This window comes from Pteropus vampyrus, unplaced genomic scaffold (assembly GCF_000151845.1).
Source record: "Pteropus vampyrus isolate Shadow unplaced genomic scaffold, Pvam_2.0 Scaffold231, whole genome shotgun sequence".
NCBI classification, from domain to species: domain Eukaryota; kingdom Metazoa; phylum Chordata; class Mammalia; order Chiroptera; family Pteropodidae; genus Pteropus; species Pteropus vampyrus.
The window spans coordinates 426,545-441,375 of record NW_011889012.1 but is presented as its reverse complement, the minus strand read 5'-3'; the positions used below and the strand labels follow the sequence as shown (position 1 = coordinate 441,375).

Sequence of the window (14,831 nt, the reverse complement as noted above, 5' to 3'; positions counted from 1 at the left end):
GGGACACAGCATGTGCTCTCTGGGGGAGCTGTGGCCTCCAACGTCCTCCTCGCTGGCCTCTTCCAGCCACTGTCCCTCGCTCAGAAAATGCCAGGGGCTAAAGGTCTGAACTGCTTAGCGGTGGCCACGTGGTCAGAAGTCTCTCTGCAGAAGGTCTGCAGACCACATGCGATAAAGGAGTCACACCCGAAATATACAAGGAACTCATCCAAGTCAGTAACAAAAAGCCAAATAACCAGATTAAAAACGGGCAGAGGACCCGAGCAGACATCTCCCCAAAGACGTACAGATGTTTGACAGGTACATGGAAAGATGCTCCACATCACCCACCTCAGGGCAGTGCAAATCAAAACCACAAGGAAATGTCACAGCCCTGTCAGGGTGTCCGTCCTCGAAGACACAAGACGTGAGCGCCGGCGAGGACGTGGAAGGAGGGGACCCCGTGCACTGTGGTGGGAGTGTCAACTGGTGCGGCCGCTGTGAAAATTGGAGGTTCCTCAAAAAATTAAAAACAGAACAAACATATGACCCAGCAGTGCCACTTCCCGGTGTTCATCCAAAGGAACTGAAATCAGGACCCCGAGAGACACCTGCGCCCACGTTCGTCCCAGCATCGCTCCCGACAGCTGAGACACGGAAAGGCCCGAAGTGTCCACGGACAGACAAGTGGGGAAAGAAGTCACGCGCATACACACGACGGAAAGTTGTTTCGTCTTGAGAAAGAAGCAACCCTGCCTCTGAGACTCCACGGACGACCCTGGAGGACATCGCGCCAGGTGGAAGAAGCCAGGTACGGAGCGCCGAACGCCGCAGGGCCTCGCTCTGCAAGGGACCTAAAATGGCCACATTCCTAGACGCGGAAGCAGAGTGGCCCTTACGGGAGCCGGGGAGGGGCCGGGAGGTGCTGGTCGAGGCACGAAGTTTCAGTTGTCAGACACGTACACTCCGGGGCCTGGGGTGCAGCCCGGTGAGCGCGGCTAACGATAGGGTGCTGCGCACCTGAACTCTGCTGAGACATTCTCACCACGAAGACAAAGGTCGCATGGGAGGCGACGGGGGTGTCCGTCAGCTTGAGCATGGCGGTCGTTGCACGATGTGCACTTAGCTCAAACCATCACTTCGCCCACCGTAAATACCTATAATTTTTACTTGTCAATTATGCCTCAATAAAGCTGGAGACTTACATAAAATAAAATAAAATAGTTTTTAAAGGGACAAACCTCCTGTGCAGGAAGTGGTTACTGATGCCACAGGCGAGCCGGGCCGTGCCCCGAGGACACACGACCTCGGCCGCTGCGCCTCGCTTTCTGATGGTGTCTTTACAAGGCCTAGCTTTCCCGATACAAGCTTAGTGATTTCAGAAGAATCGGCTTCGACGACATACTTAAGGTACGCCTCCTTCATCACCATCATGAAGTGACCCTCACCCACGAGCACGACCTCTCAGTCTGACCCGCCGTGAGCTGGGTCGGCGCGGGAGTCACGACGCCAAGGTCGGTGTCCGAGGTCGGATGAGATCCAGTGCAGCTGCCGGGTGACAGGCAACCCCACCGAGCGGCCCTCCCTGTCACTTCCTAACCTGCTAGCCCGAGGACACACCCGCCGGCCACCTTCCTGACGCCCTGTCACTTGATTTCAGCTGCACTCCACTGAAAAGGGGACACCAAGAAAAGCAGGGTAGAGAGTAGATGTAAAGTCAGGGGCCATCTCCAGGCAGAAAACAAATGAGAATTAAAGAATGCGTGTCTTATCTCATGTTATTTCTAAGTTCAAAAAAGTCCAAGTTTCTACGTTAAAGCAATAATCAGGAATATTAGAAATTACTGCTTGTTAGTTTATGGCATAGAGTTTACAATCGACCTCAGAATGACCTGTCTCAGGTAAGAAGAGGTGGTGAGTGGCAGCTGGCAGGAGAGACAGCTTGCCTGGGGACCCCGGCTGCCACCGGGAGGAGGCCGAGTCACGCTCAGGTCCTCGGGCCCAGAGCAGAAGCGGCACCAGAGGCCGGCCCAGCCCCCACAACTGGACCAGACAGTGCTGCTTCCGTATTTTATTGAATGAGATTCTACTAAGCTGTTTGTTTTTTGAGAGGGTTTCACCGAAAAGGGGAAAGCCGGCAAGCCACCGTCCCAGCCCAGGGCCTCCCGCTGGGCTCTGGCTGACGCCTGCGCACGTGGCAGTTGCCTCAGTGCCATCATTCGGTCAGCAGAACTTCCTGTGCTGTCCACTGTGCGGGGCGCTGAGCGCAGCCCTGAAGCTGCCCCACGGAGGTCACTTCCTAGTGGGTGGGGAGAAGCATACGAAACCAGTGACACAGACAAATACCTAAAATCATGGGCCGCTTCAGTCACGTCGGGAGGAAATGGGGCCTGGGCTGACCTTGGGAATGAGGGCGGGTTGTCAGCCCAGGCTTCTCTGAGGGGCCGTCTCAGGCCAGGGAGAGCATGCTGCCGGGGGACAGTGCTGAGTGAGGCCACCAAGGGCCCCATGTGCCTGAGGGGCCATGGGAGGCCAGCGGGTGGAGAGAGGCTCCCGGCCAGGTGTTCACTGGGCAGCAAACGGCTCAGGGGCAGGAGCTCAGGTGAAGGGAGTGGGGGCCAGGTTGCCGAAGGCAGAGACTGCGCAAGGTCGGGGACAAAGTCAGGGTCACAGGGACTGGGAGACCGTGGGGCCAGCATGCTTGGAGGGCAAGGCCGAGAGTCAGCGTGTCTGAAGCCGCCACGGTGGAGGTGTCGTGTGGATGTGTCACAGACCCGAAAGCCAGAGCCACGTTCCTCCGCTGACTCTCCCACGGTCACGGCCCGACATGTGGCTACGGATGTGGGTGTCTGTGCAGACACTCTCCGACACCCCGAGTTCTTCCCAAGTTGTACCCAGTCGTGGCAGAAAACACTTAACCTTTGAGGATGTGTGAGTTGGTGGGAGGAGAGGCTGGCAACACGCTTCGCTCAGAGCGAGAAAGAAAGGAGCGGGAGCCCCGACTAGAGGACGAGGCGCCCCGGCCCGGCGGGGCCCCGGCCCCCCCCGCCGCCGCAGCCCCCTCGCACTTCCGTTTGGATGCTGGGGCGTCCGTGCGGATACGTGTCTGAGTGACTTCCCACAGGCAGATCGTTACATTTTGAAGCCTCTCTACAGGGCTGGAATGTTCTTCCTTTTCATGAAGCAGAACCTGCCTCCCTGGACCTCAGCCCAGGGCCCGGCTGGGCCTCCGCGGAGACCCGCAGCGACCCCTCCCTTCACGGGGGGGTCTCTGCCTACGTGGAGCAGTCGTGAAGAGACCCTCTCCCTCCGAGAAAGTGAAAAACACACCTTGAGATGACAAAGCCTGCAGGAACAGCGCTGTGCGACTTCCTCGAGCGAGACCACGACGCTGGTGCGTGCCGAACAGCAGTGCGGCGCGTGGAGCGTGGGGCGGGCGCCGCAGCATGGCGCGTCCCGGCACAGCGCGTCCCCGCACAGCGCGTCCCGCCATCTCACTCGCAGGGCTGACCGGCCGCAGAACACTTGCGAGTGAGGGGTGTACTCGCCACCAGAGCGAAGCTGCGGGGCTGACCGCCCCAGCACGTGAGCAGGTGGCTTTCCAAATGGGGTCCCGAGTCACCGCATGGATCCGGGTGTGCTCCCCCCAGAAACCGCTGCCGGAGGTCCCAGGCCCCCTCGGGGGCCTGATCTCCTGCTCCCCTCAGACATTAAGTGTCTCTGTGTGGAAACACACCGGAGTCCACCCAGACTCTCTCAACAGGCTCCTGTCCGCTACAGGAGACGGCGGGGGTCGGGGGTCTCCTCTCCCCCCGCCCCCTCGCCACAAGCGTCCCAAGGAAGTGGGCTGGCAGGAATCGGAGGGTCTGGGGGAGATGGGGCGGGAAGCCCGAGCACACACACGCGCCTCGGCAGCCAGGGCCCCTCCACGGCCCTGGGGTCATCAGCCCTCACAGCGCGGCCCAGCCTCTGCCCCGCCGTCCACACGGCCCCCGCCCCCCTGCCCTCCTGCCTCAGTGTCTTTCCCGGTAAAGACAGTGGGATGTGGTATTTCACCTCCTAGAACTAATGCGCAGATTAAGTGAAACTTTTTCTTCTTATAATCAGAAAAGAAATTGAAGAAGGAAAAATAAGAAAAATGTGAAAGAAAAAAAAAACCCTAAATAAAACGCATATAAGCTGTCTGGTGCAGTTCCTGAAATTCAAGGCATCCAGGTGAAATAGTGACCTCTTCCCGTCCCCCTCTGCCACAGAAGGGCTCCAGGGACAAGGGCCGAGCCCAGTGGCACCGGGGCCTGAAGCAGAGACAAGGAGGTGGGACCAGGAAGCCGGAAAGCCCCGCGGGGAGGGGAACCACCGCCGGCCAGACCCCACTTCCCCCGAAAGGGCGTCGGGGCTGAGTCAGACTTCCCACACCTAGGAAGCGCAGCTTTTAAAAAAATTATGAAACAGACCCTGTAATAAAACTCCCCGAGGCCCTTGCACCTATTACTGACAGAAGAAAACTTTAGAGACAAACAAAGTTTGATATTTATGATTATGAACATATTAAGTAAACTTCTCAAACTGACATACACTTCTTGCAGAAATGAGTCTTTCACCAGAAAAGAGAAATCAGAGCATTGTGGAAAGGGCCAGCATGACTGGAATCTGCTAAAACCACTCACTTTACCCTGGGTTGGGTGACACAGGGCTTGTTTCTTTTTAAGGACGTTATTCCCATCCCCAGCTTAAGAGGGATTGAATGGCATGGTGATCACTGTACACAAAACAGGTAACATAATTCCTTTTATGAAAAAAATAAATCCCCGAACACAAGCCTGGGGACCGCTCCGGCCCTGGGTCAGGTGCTGGCCCTTGTGTGATGCGATGTGCCCTCTCTCACGCCCGGCCGGCTAAGCGCTGGAAAACTATACCCAGTTTCCCTTTATCTTGCCGTAAAGAGGGTGGCCTCGAGCCACACGCTCACCCCAGCTCTGGCAGCCCTGGCTGTCACCTTCTGACCCATAGCCAGCATATCAGCGAAGATAAAGTGCTGGTGGTACCTTTTGGTAAATTTTAAAATTCAAATCTCAAAATGCAGAATAGATTAATTAATTAAAATCATGTAAAAAAAAAAAACACCAACCTACGAGCATAAAAATTTTAAGAAGTATTATAAGAAACAAGAAACATTCGGAAGAAACTCTCGGTCATCTTGAAGAGTTTTAAAATATCATTGATCTAAAATGATAAGTATTACATCAGAGAAATCTTCATGAAATGACATCTCTGGCCATTTTCTCTCTGGATCAATCTCATGCAAAGAATTCCCATGAACGAAATTCTCTGAAGACAGACGAGGTTTTGAAATCTCTCTGCCCGACCCTCAATCACCCGAGAAAGGGGAGTCTGGCAGCTGAGGGCCGCCCGGACACCCAGAACGGCTCGCATTCGGCGGGTGCCGTGCGCCCGTCCCCCTCTGGCTCAGAAGCTGGTTACACGGCAGGGGGCGGCAGGCTTTGACTCGTCGAGTGCAGCATGGGGCAGGCTGTGCTGCGACCCAGCGCCTGGCCGGCCGCAGCTGCTCCGTCATGCTCAGACTCGGGTTCTGCCATGTGTCTGCAGTCAATGGCTTCCGAAACACAAGCCACGCGGCCACCTCCCAAGGGGACGGGACATGGCAAAGAGAACACCTTTTTTGAGGGAGTCAATGGCAAATATACGTTCACAATTTGAAAACTTCATTAAAAATAATAAAAATATACATCAGAAATTGTGACTTACCACCGTCAGATACAGTTGCAGACTGAAAGAAAAGAGAGAGAGACATGAGTTAATTAAGCCTCATGACAAAAGTCAGGAAACAGTACGTCCACCCGAGGAAGGAATCTGAGAGGTTCTTCGGGAGGCTCTGGTTCTCCGCGCAGGTGTCCGAGGAAAACCAGACACCTCGCTGAGTCAAGAGCTACGCTCCCACTTCCTGAGTGAACTCCGCCCAGGCCAGTGAACCAGGCCACACCGGGACGAGGCGGAAGTCATCGTCACTTTCATTGGAAGAGAACAAATCCCAGCACGTCTGACATCACAGTCTTGGTAACAGCCTGAGTGAGGGCAAGTCTGCACACTTTGGTGCGTCTGGAGGGCACGCACCGCGCCCAGGAGGCGGCCGGCCGGCTGGCAGCCCGTCCAATACTGTGCAAGTCGGCCGTGCCTGGGGCTGGTGCTGCCCTGGGCATGGCACATCGCACTCAGCATGCACACTCCTAGGATCACCTCCACTGCACAGAGCACCCCAGGCCCGGAGAGGTGGGACAGGTCCCTGGGGATGGCAGTCCGGGCGCAGCCCACCCGTGCTCTGGACCACCGGGCCCAGCCGCCGCAGCCAAGTGGGGCAGGAGCGGCCACAGCAGGCACGTCGAGGGACCCTTCCAAGGAGGGCGTCCGGGGGAGGGGAGGGACCGGAGGAGAGGAGGGTGGCTGGATCAAAGGCACCAGGGACAAGAACAAACACGTCGAGCAAGATGTGATTCAGGCCAGTTCTGGAAGGGGAAGCTGTCAGGGGAGGTCCTAGGATGACAGACATCCCCAATAACCAAAGCTACAAGTAGCTCTGGGGTGGGGAAAGCTGAGAAAGTCTGTTTGGGATGCACCTGCAGGCCCCTGGCAGGCCCCACAGCTCTGAGGCCACCAGAGGCCACTCCCCCAGGGACACGTGGAGGAGAAGAGTCTGCGGAGGCTGGGAACGCGGCAGGAGCTGGGACCCAGGAAGGAGAGGGTCTTGGAGGCACACACGCCAGGAGCCGGCTCGGAGCCAGGGTGGGAAGGGCTAAGGAGCTGGGCGGGAGCAGGTTCCAGGGGCCTGTGACAATGGCGCGGGGGTTGGGCACCGGTGTGCGGAAACCTCCCAGCTCCCAGCTCCAAAATAAGAGAACACCCACGCCCTGCCCAGCGGCCGTCCTGCTGCGGAGCCCCAGGAGCTGGCCTGCAAATGGACCCATGGGCTCTCTGCAGGGAGGTGAGGCCCGAGTGCAGGACGTGGGGAAGGCCAGCCACCAGCACGGGTGACAAGGGTTAAGGAGAAGGGCGCCTCGACAAGCTGGCTCCCCAAACAGCTTGGCCCTCCCCGGCATGAGGCCGTGCGCGACGCCCCTTCCCAGGCCCAAGGCCGCTCCAAGCAGCGGAGCTCACGTTTAAGACCCCGCAGGCCAAAACCCAAGCAGGCAAGGCCCAGAGGGGCCCGGGTTAGCCGTTACCACGCGCACCACGTGGCCTCCGGCACCCGGCGGCGAGCGCACGCATGCGCAATCTGAGCTGCCGGCGGCGCCGTCCTGCACGCTCTGCCTGCCCATCCCATCCCATCCCATCCCCAGCGCCAAGGCCCCCAGCCTCGACTCCCGCCTGCTGGAAGATGGGGACCCTCTTCCATTCTGAGCAGACCTGGTCTCAGCCCCTCACCTGGTGGGACTTACACCTGAAACACCGGAGAGGCCAGCTAAGTGGCCCACCCTCCTCTCCTAGAAAGGGCCTGAGCGCAGACAGTGACAGGCATCGCTTTCCAACAGGTCAGCCGAGGGGCTGTCACAATTCGAACCATCATGAGTCCCGGTTCAGAAATACTTTGAAAGAGTCTTGGCACCTTCCAAATACTTTCCGATAGTAAAAACATACGCTGTTGTGTGTCCAGTTTTTAAACTCTCATGTTGCCACACATCAAAGGAGCAGCCCCACAAGCCAGTATCTGGCTACCTGCCCTCAGCCGGAGCGGCTGGTTCCATCGCAGAAGCGGGCGGGTCCCGCCCCAGGGCTGACACGGGCACCACGGACAGCGGCCCCTCTCCTACCCGTAAGAAACCTATAGTCACGTGATGCATTAAGAAGCACCAAATGCAAAATCATTCCGAGATGATGAGAAGGAAATCTGCAAGGCCAGACACAAAACTGGAAATATTCTCAGTAATAACATTTGAAAAATAAATCATGAAATGCAAACTTCATAAATAGGAAGAACAGGTTCATTTTGTGTTACGATCATAATTAAAACTAAAGTCTCAGGCTTTAGCAGATGGAACAAAGTGCACTAAGAAATCTCTAACGCATCCTCAAAGTGAAATGAAGCAAGGATAGAGGGGTGTCACTGAAACCAAAAAGAGACGGAAGAAAGTTACATCTTCGAGCGACACCACGGATGCGGGCGGGACCAGATGCGCGCGGCAAGCAGGGCGGGCTCGGCTCGCCCGCTGAGGGGTCTGGTGGGGGCCTGTGGTGCAGAGCGAGCAGATCCAGAGAAAGTGAAACAAACGTGCTTTTTAAAAGTAGACTTTAATTTTTAAGACAGTTTAAGGTTTATAGAAAAATTGTGAAACAGTACAGTAACAAACATGGTTTTTAATATACTCCCGATCCCAAAGAGGTAAAGGGAGTCCCTGAGGGAGAAGAGAAGGGAAGGGAACGGAGAGCAGTCAGCAAAAAAATGCCAAGGCGGCGGGGCCCAGGCTGAGCAGCACCGTCACCACACGGGGATATCCGAGTCCTGGGCAGAAAGCCGCCCAGTGCGGGCCCACAGCTTCCGAAAAATGAGCCCACGCTAGTATGAGTTCAGAGTCAAAATCCCCTGCCACCCGGGAAAAGCCGCCACGAGAAGGGCCAGCGGGACCACTACCAACAGGATCTCGGACGCTGAGCAGCCCTAAGACAGCCTCAGGAAACCCCGAAATTGTAAAGAAGTAAAAGCTGCAAGTAAGAAAAGAGGAAGTAAGATGCAGACTTGAAAAATAACCCCGCGGAATGTCCAACAGTGAGATCTGCAAGTGTGGAAACGAAACCCTGCACAGAGGTTAACGACAGAGGTGAGGAGGCCTGGAGAGCGCGTTTGGGACTTGGAAGATAGGCCTGAAAAGAACCGCGCTGATGGCGGCGCGGAGGAAGCTGGAAGCCGTGGAAGCCCCGGCCGGGCGGGGGCGGGGCGCGGGACTCCCCGGGGAGCGCACCGCGGGGACCCACCCACAAGGGCTCCCCGCCCACGCCGTCCCTTCAGGAACTCCCGGGCTTGCCCACCGGAAGAGGCGTCCAGGGTTCCATGTGTCTCAGGGGCCAGCATCTTGCAGGCGGGACTCAAGATCTCCAAGCCACAGCCTCGAATGCATTTCCTTCCCTGTCCCCGACTGAGACGCTGTGGGAGCCCCAAACTCCAAGGACTGAGACGCTGTGCGAACCCCAAACTCCAAGGAACGTGGGGGCATCTGAGGAGCTGGAGGCTGGTGGCCTCTGTGAGCCGACGGTTCTCCCGGAGGGACCGGCAAGGGCTCAGAGGCCTCAGATACCCCTGCCACCCACCCTGCAGCCACAGAACCGGCTCGGCCTGGTCCTGTCCTGGTTCTAACAAGGCCGGAACCAACGTTGAAACCCAGGACACGCGGCGCACAGCACCGCCTGCGAACCCTTAACCGCTCCGCCTTGAAGCCCCGCCCCGAGCCCCGGACCCCGATGGGTGGGGGGGGCAGCTCTGAGCCGCGCAAACACGAGCCTTTTCTCCTCTCAAAGCCGGTGCACAGCGGCGGCCTCCGCGCGCGCGCACAGTGAGCGGGGCCTGACACCGCGGTGGAGACGCTGCGCTCACGCCCGGCTGCCCCTAACGCCGGTCAGCGAGAAGGACACGGCCGGACGCCGCGCAGCCCTCCGCTCCTGGTGCCCACCTTCTCGGCTCACAACTGGTTATCCTGGCAACTGTCCACATGCCAACTAGACGTCCTCTCAACCGAAGGCTCAAGGAGTCACGTCTAATAGCGCCGTTTTTACACACATCTGAGAACAGGTGATGACTGTCCCTGGCCAGGTCACTTAACTTGCAAACAAACGATATATAATTACCATAGACCTAATTCTTCCGTTTGCTGGCCAGTATTTACTCTGTTTATCAGCACACACCTGGCTGTGGTAGACCATGCCAGCACGTAAGCGATGTCCAGCTGCCTGCACAGGAAGGGCCCCGGGCACAGAAGCTAAGGAGCGCCGGGTGGGGCTCCCAGACTACAGCCCGCAGCAGGCAGTGCCCACGTGACTAGTGCTAGCAGGGGACGAGGAGCTGCAAGCGGGCAACCCGCCAACAGGAGGGGGTGTGGAAAAGGCAGGTAACCCCAAAATGATTTCTATTTGCCTTGGGATTGATAACTTGTCCGATTCTGACCCAATTACCCTTTTTAAGCCTGGTTTGCCTTTCTTTTGAGTGCATCCTGGCCGACAGGCAAAAGCAGTCCAAAATAGGGAAGGTTCAGAAACCTCCAGAGATAATTCCAGAAGAACACCCCACAGAAGGCGAGCAGGACGAACTTCGGCTCAGTGTGACTCAGAGCTAGGCATTCTCGAAGTCCTGGGTCTGCGCACACTGCTAGACCACCACGAACATCTTTATGAGCTAAGACTTAGCATTTCTCATGCTTATTCTGATACCCAGTACAATTTGTATTAATAACTTGTTTTCATTTTCTGCACTTCTTGGGTTTTTCCCAGATTCTCAAACCCACATGTTCTACTTACAGGAAAAGCAGCCACAAAAACGAGCTGCCAGGGAAAAAAGGTCCCAGTCAGTTATCACTTTTGTCTGCTCACAATTTAAACATATACCATGAGTAGGCGGCCCTGAAAAGGTCTATGATACCCTCCCAGGCTGGAATTCACACTAACGTAAATATATTTGTTTCAAAAGAGCTTACAGAGTGTCTTCGTGATATAATTCAGTTCAGACCGTCCAGTCCTGGGGTGGGCCTCGGACACCAGACGGTCCGGAGGACACTGACTTGTGTTTATTCCTGGCAGGAATCTGGACCACACATGTAAAGTGAAACAAACGTGCTTTTTAAAAGTAGACTTTAATTTTTAAGACAGTTTAAGGTTTATAGAAAAATTGTGAAACAGTACAGTAACAAACATGGTTTTTAATATACTCCCGATCCCAAAGAGGTAAAGGGAGTCCCTGAGGGAGAAGAGAAGGGAAGGGAACGGAGAGCAGTCAGCAAAAAAATGCCAAGGCGGCGGGGCCCAGGCTGAGCAGCACCGTCACCACACGGGGATATCCGAGTCCTGGGCAGAAAGCCGCCCAGTGCGGGCCCACAGCTTCCGAAAAATGAGCCCACGCTAGTATGAGTTCAGAGTCAAAATCCCCTGCCACCCGGGAAAAGCCGCCACGAGAAGGGCCAGCGGGACCACTACCAACAGGATCTCGGACGCTGAGCAGCCCTAAGACAGCCTCAGGAAACCCCGAAATTGTAAAGAAGTAAAAGCTGCAAGTAAGAAAAGAGGAAGTAAGATGCAGACTTGAAAAATAACCCCGCGGAATGTCCAACAGTGAGATCTGCAAGTGTGGAAACGAAACCCTGCACAGAGGTTAACGACAGAGGTGAGGAGGCCTGGAGAGCGCGTTTGGGACTTGGAAGATAGGCCTGAAAAGAACCGCGCTGATGGCGGCGCGGAGGAAGCTGGAAGCCGTGGAAGCCCCGGCCGGGCGGGGGCGGGGCGCGGGACTCCCCGGGGAGCGCACCGCGGGGACCCACCCACAAGGGCTCCCCGCCCACGCCGTCCCTTCAGGAACTCCCGGGCTTGCCCACCGGAAGAGGCGTCCAGGGTTCCATGTGTCTCAGGGGCCAGCATCTTGCAGGCGGGACTCAAGATCTCCAAGCCACAGCCTCGAATGCATTTCCTTCCCTGTCCCCGACTGAGACGCTGTGGGAGCCCCAAACTCCAAGGACTGAGACGCTGTGCGAACCCCAAACTCCAAGGAACGTGGGGGCATCTGAGGAGCTGGAGGCTGGTGGCCTCTGTGAGCCGACGGTTCTCCCGGAGGGACCGGCAAGGGCTCAGAGGCCTCAGATACCCCTGCCACCCACCCTGCAGCCACAGAACCGGCTCGGCCTGGTCCTGTCCTGGTTCTAACAAGGCCGGAACCAACGATGAAACCCAGGACACATGGCGCACAGCACCGCCTGCGAACCCTTAACCGCTCCGCCTTGAAGCCCCGCCCCGAGCCCCGGACCCCGATGGGTGGGGGGGGGGCAGCTCTGAGCCGCGCAAACACGAGCCTTTTCTCCTCTCAAAGCCGGTGCACAGCGGCGGCCTCCGCGCGCGCGCACAGTGAGCGGGGCCTGACACCGCGGTGGAGACGCTGCGCTCACGCCCGGCTGCCCCTAACGCCGGTCAGCGAGAAGGACACGGCCGGACGCCGCGCAGCCCTCCGCTCCTGGTGCCCACCTTCTCGGCTCACAACTGGTTATCCTGGCAACTGTCCACATGCCAACTAGACGTCCTCTCAACCGAAGGCTCAAGGAGTCACGTCTAATAGCGCCGTTTTTACACACATCTGAGAACAGGTGATGACTGTCCCTGGCCAGGTCACTTAACTTGCAAACAAACGATATATAATTACCATAGACCTAATTCTTCCGTTTGCTGGCCAATATTTACTCTGTTTATCAGCACACACCTGGCTGTGGTAGACCATGCCAGCACGGTAAGCGATGTCCAGCTGCCTGCACAGGAAGGGCCCGGGGCACAGAAGCTAAGGAGCGCCGGGTGGGGCTACCAGACTACAGCCCGCAGCAGGCAGTGCCCACGTGACTAGTGCTAGCAGGGGACGAGGAGCTGCAAGCGGGCAACCCGCCAACAGGAGGGGGTGTGGAAAAGGCAGGTAACCCCAAAATGATTTCTATTTGCCTTGGGATTGATAACTTGTCCGATTCTGACCCAATTACCCTTTTTAAGCCTGGTTTGCCTTTCTTTTGAGTGCATCCCGGCCGACAGGCAAAAGCAGTCCAAAATAGGGAAGGTTCAGAAACCTCCAGAGATAATTCCAGAAGAACACCCCACAGAAGGCGAGCAGGACGAACTTCGGCTCAGTGTGACTCAGAGCTAGGCATTCTCGAAGTCCTGGGTCTGTGCACACTGCTAGACCACCACGAACATCTTTATGAGCTAAGACTTAGCATTTCTCATGCTTATTCTGATACCCAGTACAATTTGTATTAATAACTTGTTTTCATTTTCTGCACTTCTTGGGTTTTTCCCAGATTCTCAAACCCACATGTTCTACTTACAGGAAAAGCAGCCACAAAAACGAGCTGCCAGGGAAAAAAGGTCCCAGTCAGTTATCACTTTTGTCTGCTCACAATTTAAACATATACCATGAGTAGGCGGCCCTGAAAAGGTCTATGATACCCTCCCAGGCTGGAATTCACACTAACGTAAATATATTTGTTTCAAAAGAGCTTACAGAGTGTCTTCGTGATATAATTCAGTTCAGACCGTCCAGTCCTGGGGTGGGCCTCGGACACCAGACGGTCCGGAGGACACTGACTTGTGTTTATTCCTGGCAGGAATCTGGACCACGCATGTGCCATGGATATTTTATCTTGAACTAATGTTTAGAAAGTTATAGATGATTTATATGAAGAGGGCTATACATCAAGGTGGAGTCTGTTAGTAACACGAGACAAAACCAATTATTAGAATACATCATTTCCAAATTACTTTGATATATAGTAATCAATATACAGCAATATAAATGTTCATTTTTGAGCCACTGACAAAATTTCCTACTTTGGACATAAAATATATTAAAAAACCACATATGACGCCTATATAATGAACAAAAGTCCTGCAAGCTGCACAAATGTAGCCAATGTTTTGAATATAGAGAAAAATATAAACAACCCAATGATGAAAAACCTTACTTTAACAATCTAATTTGCATCTAATCTATATTTACTTGACTTATTAAAAACTTGACCACTTAAGTTTTAAGACGACTCCTCACCGGCCCCCGTGGATTAGACGGCAGGTCCCTGTGGGGCAGGGGGACCCCAAGAGGTGGGGCTGTAGGGCCGTCAGACCTGAGGGCATGGCGGAGCGTGCACGGGGTGCCGCCAGGTCCCAGCCTGCTGGTGCAATTACGACACTGGGCTCAGCCCCACCCACGCTTGCTCCCCAAGAGCCCAGGGGTCTTTCCACCCAGCCCCAACCCTCTGAGGAACCGTCAGACCAATTCAATGGGCCGGGAGTAGCGTTTGTTAAAACATGAAATAAGATGGGATAGGAGAACGCGAGAGGAAAACACCTTGCGCTCCAGGGTCTGTGCTGTCCTTCCGCCTGGCTCCGGGGCTCTGCGCGTGTGGGCACACACAGCACCTGAGTGCGAGGTCCCCCGTGAGTCCCACCGTGGGCTGAGAGCCAGTGCCGGGAGGACCCAGCCCCTCCCATCGCCTCCGCCTGCAGCATCGCCCCTCCCTACAGCCCGGCTCACACCTGCGGCCTCACCTGCGGCCTCACCTGCAGCTTCACTCACACCTTCTCAGCTTTCTTTGCCAGGCCCCCTGAGATAGGCCCAGCACAACCATGACGATTGTCCTCAAGGGACACTCCTGGGTCCCTTGGGTATGGGACACGGGAGTGACCTCCCACAGACCTGGCAGGGGCCTGCGCAAAAAAGGCTGTGCTCCATGGCCGCCCCCACACGAGGACTCCAGTGCGCCCCCCAGCTCCAGCTTTCCCCATGTCACACGCAAGGGCGCAGGCGCACACGTACGCGCGTGCACTACCTCTTTCCAGCTGGTTCGACCAAAAAGGACTGGACAGAAGCTCAGGAGGCGATGGAGAGGCACATAGTTTGAAGCCCACACCATGATGTTCACAATAAAGAATTTCTGTGACCCGAGGGACGGTGAGGACCACGGGATGAAGGCACAATGGTGTGTTTGGTGCTACGCAGTGACGAACAGGTCAGCTGGACACAGGCGAGGGATGTGGCTAAGGTGGGCATTGCCATCGGGGCACAGCGCACTACAGTTTGTGAAGCCTGAGAGGGAGGCGGACGGGGAGCCACGTGC

General features: G+C 56.1%; 1 protein-coding gene across 1 annotated transcript in view; it reads right to left on the bottom strand.

Annotated features, from left to right (window-relative positions):
• The window catches only part of RGS12 (regulator of G protein signaling 12), a 77,516-nt gene that overhangs the window by 40,584 nt on the left and 22,101 nt on the right, over positions 1 to 14,831 (bottom strand). The window contains exon 3 of the mRNA XM_023519671.1: positions 5,746 to 5,767. Coding sequence (XP_023375439.1) covers positions 5,746 to 5,767 — 22 coding nt within the window. The remainder of the gene's footprint in view (positions 1 to 5,745; positions 5,768 to 14,831) is intronic.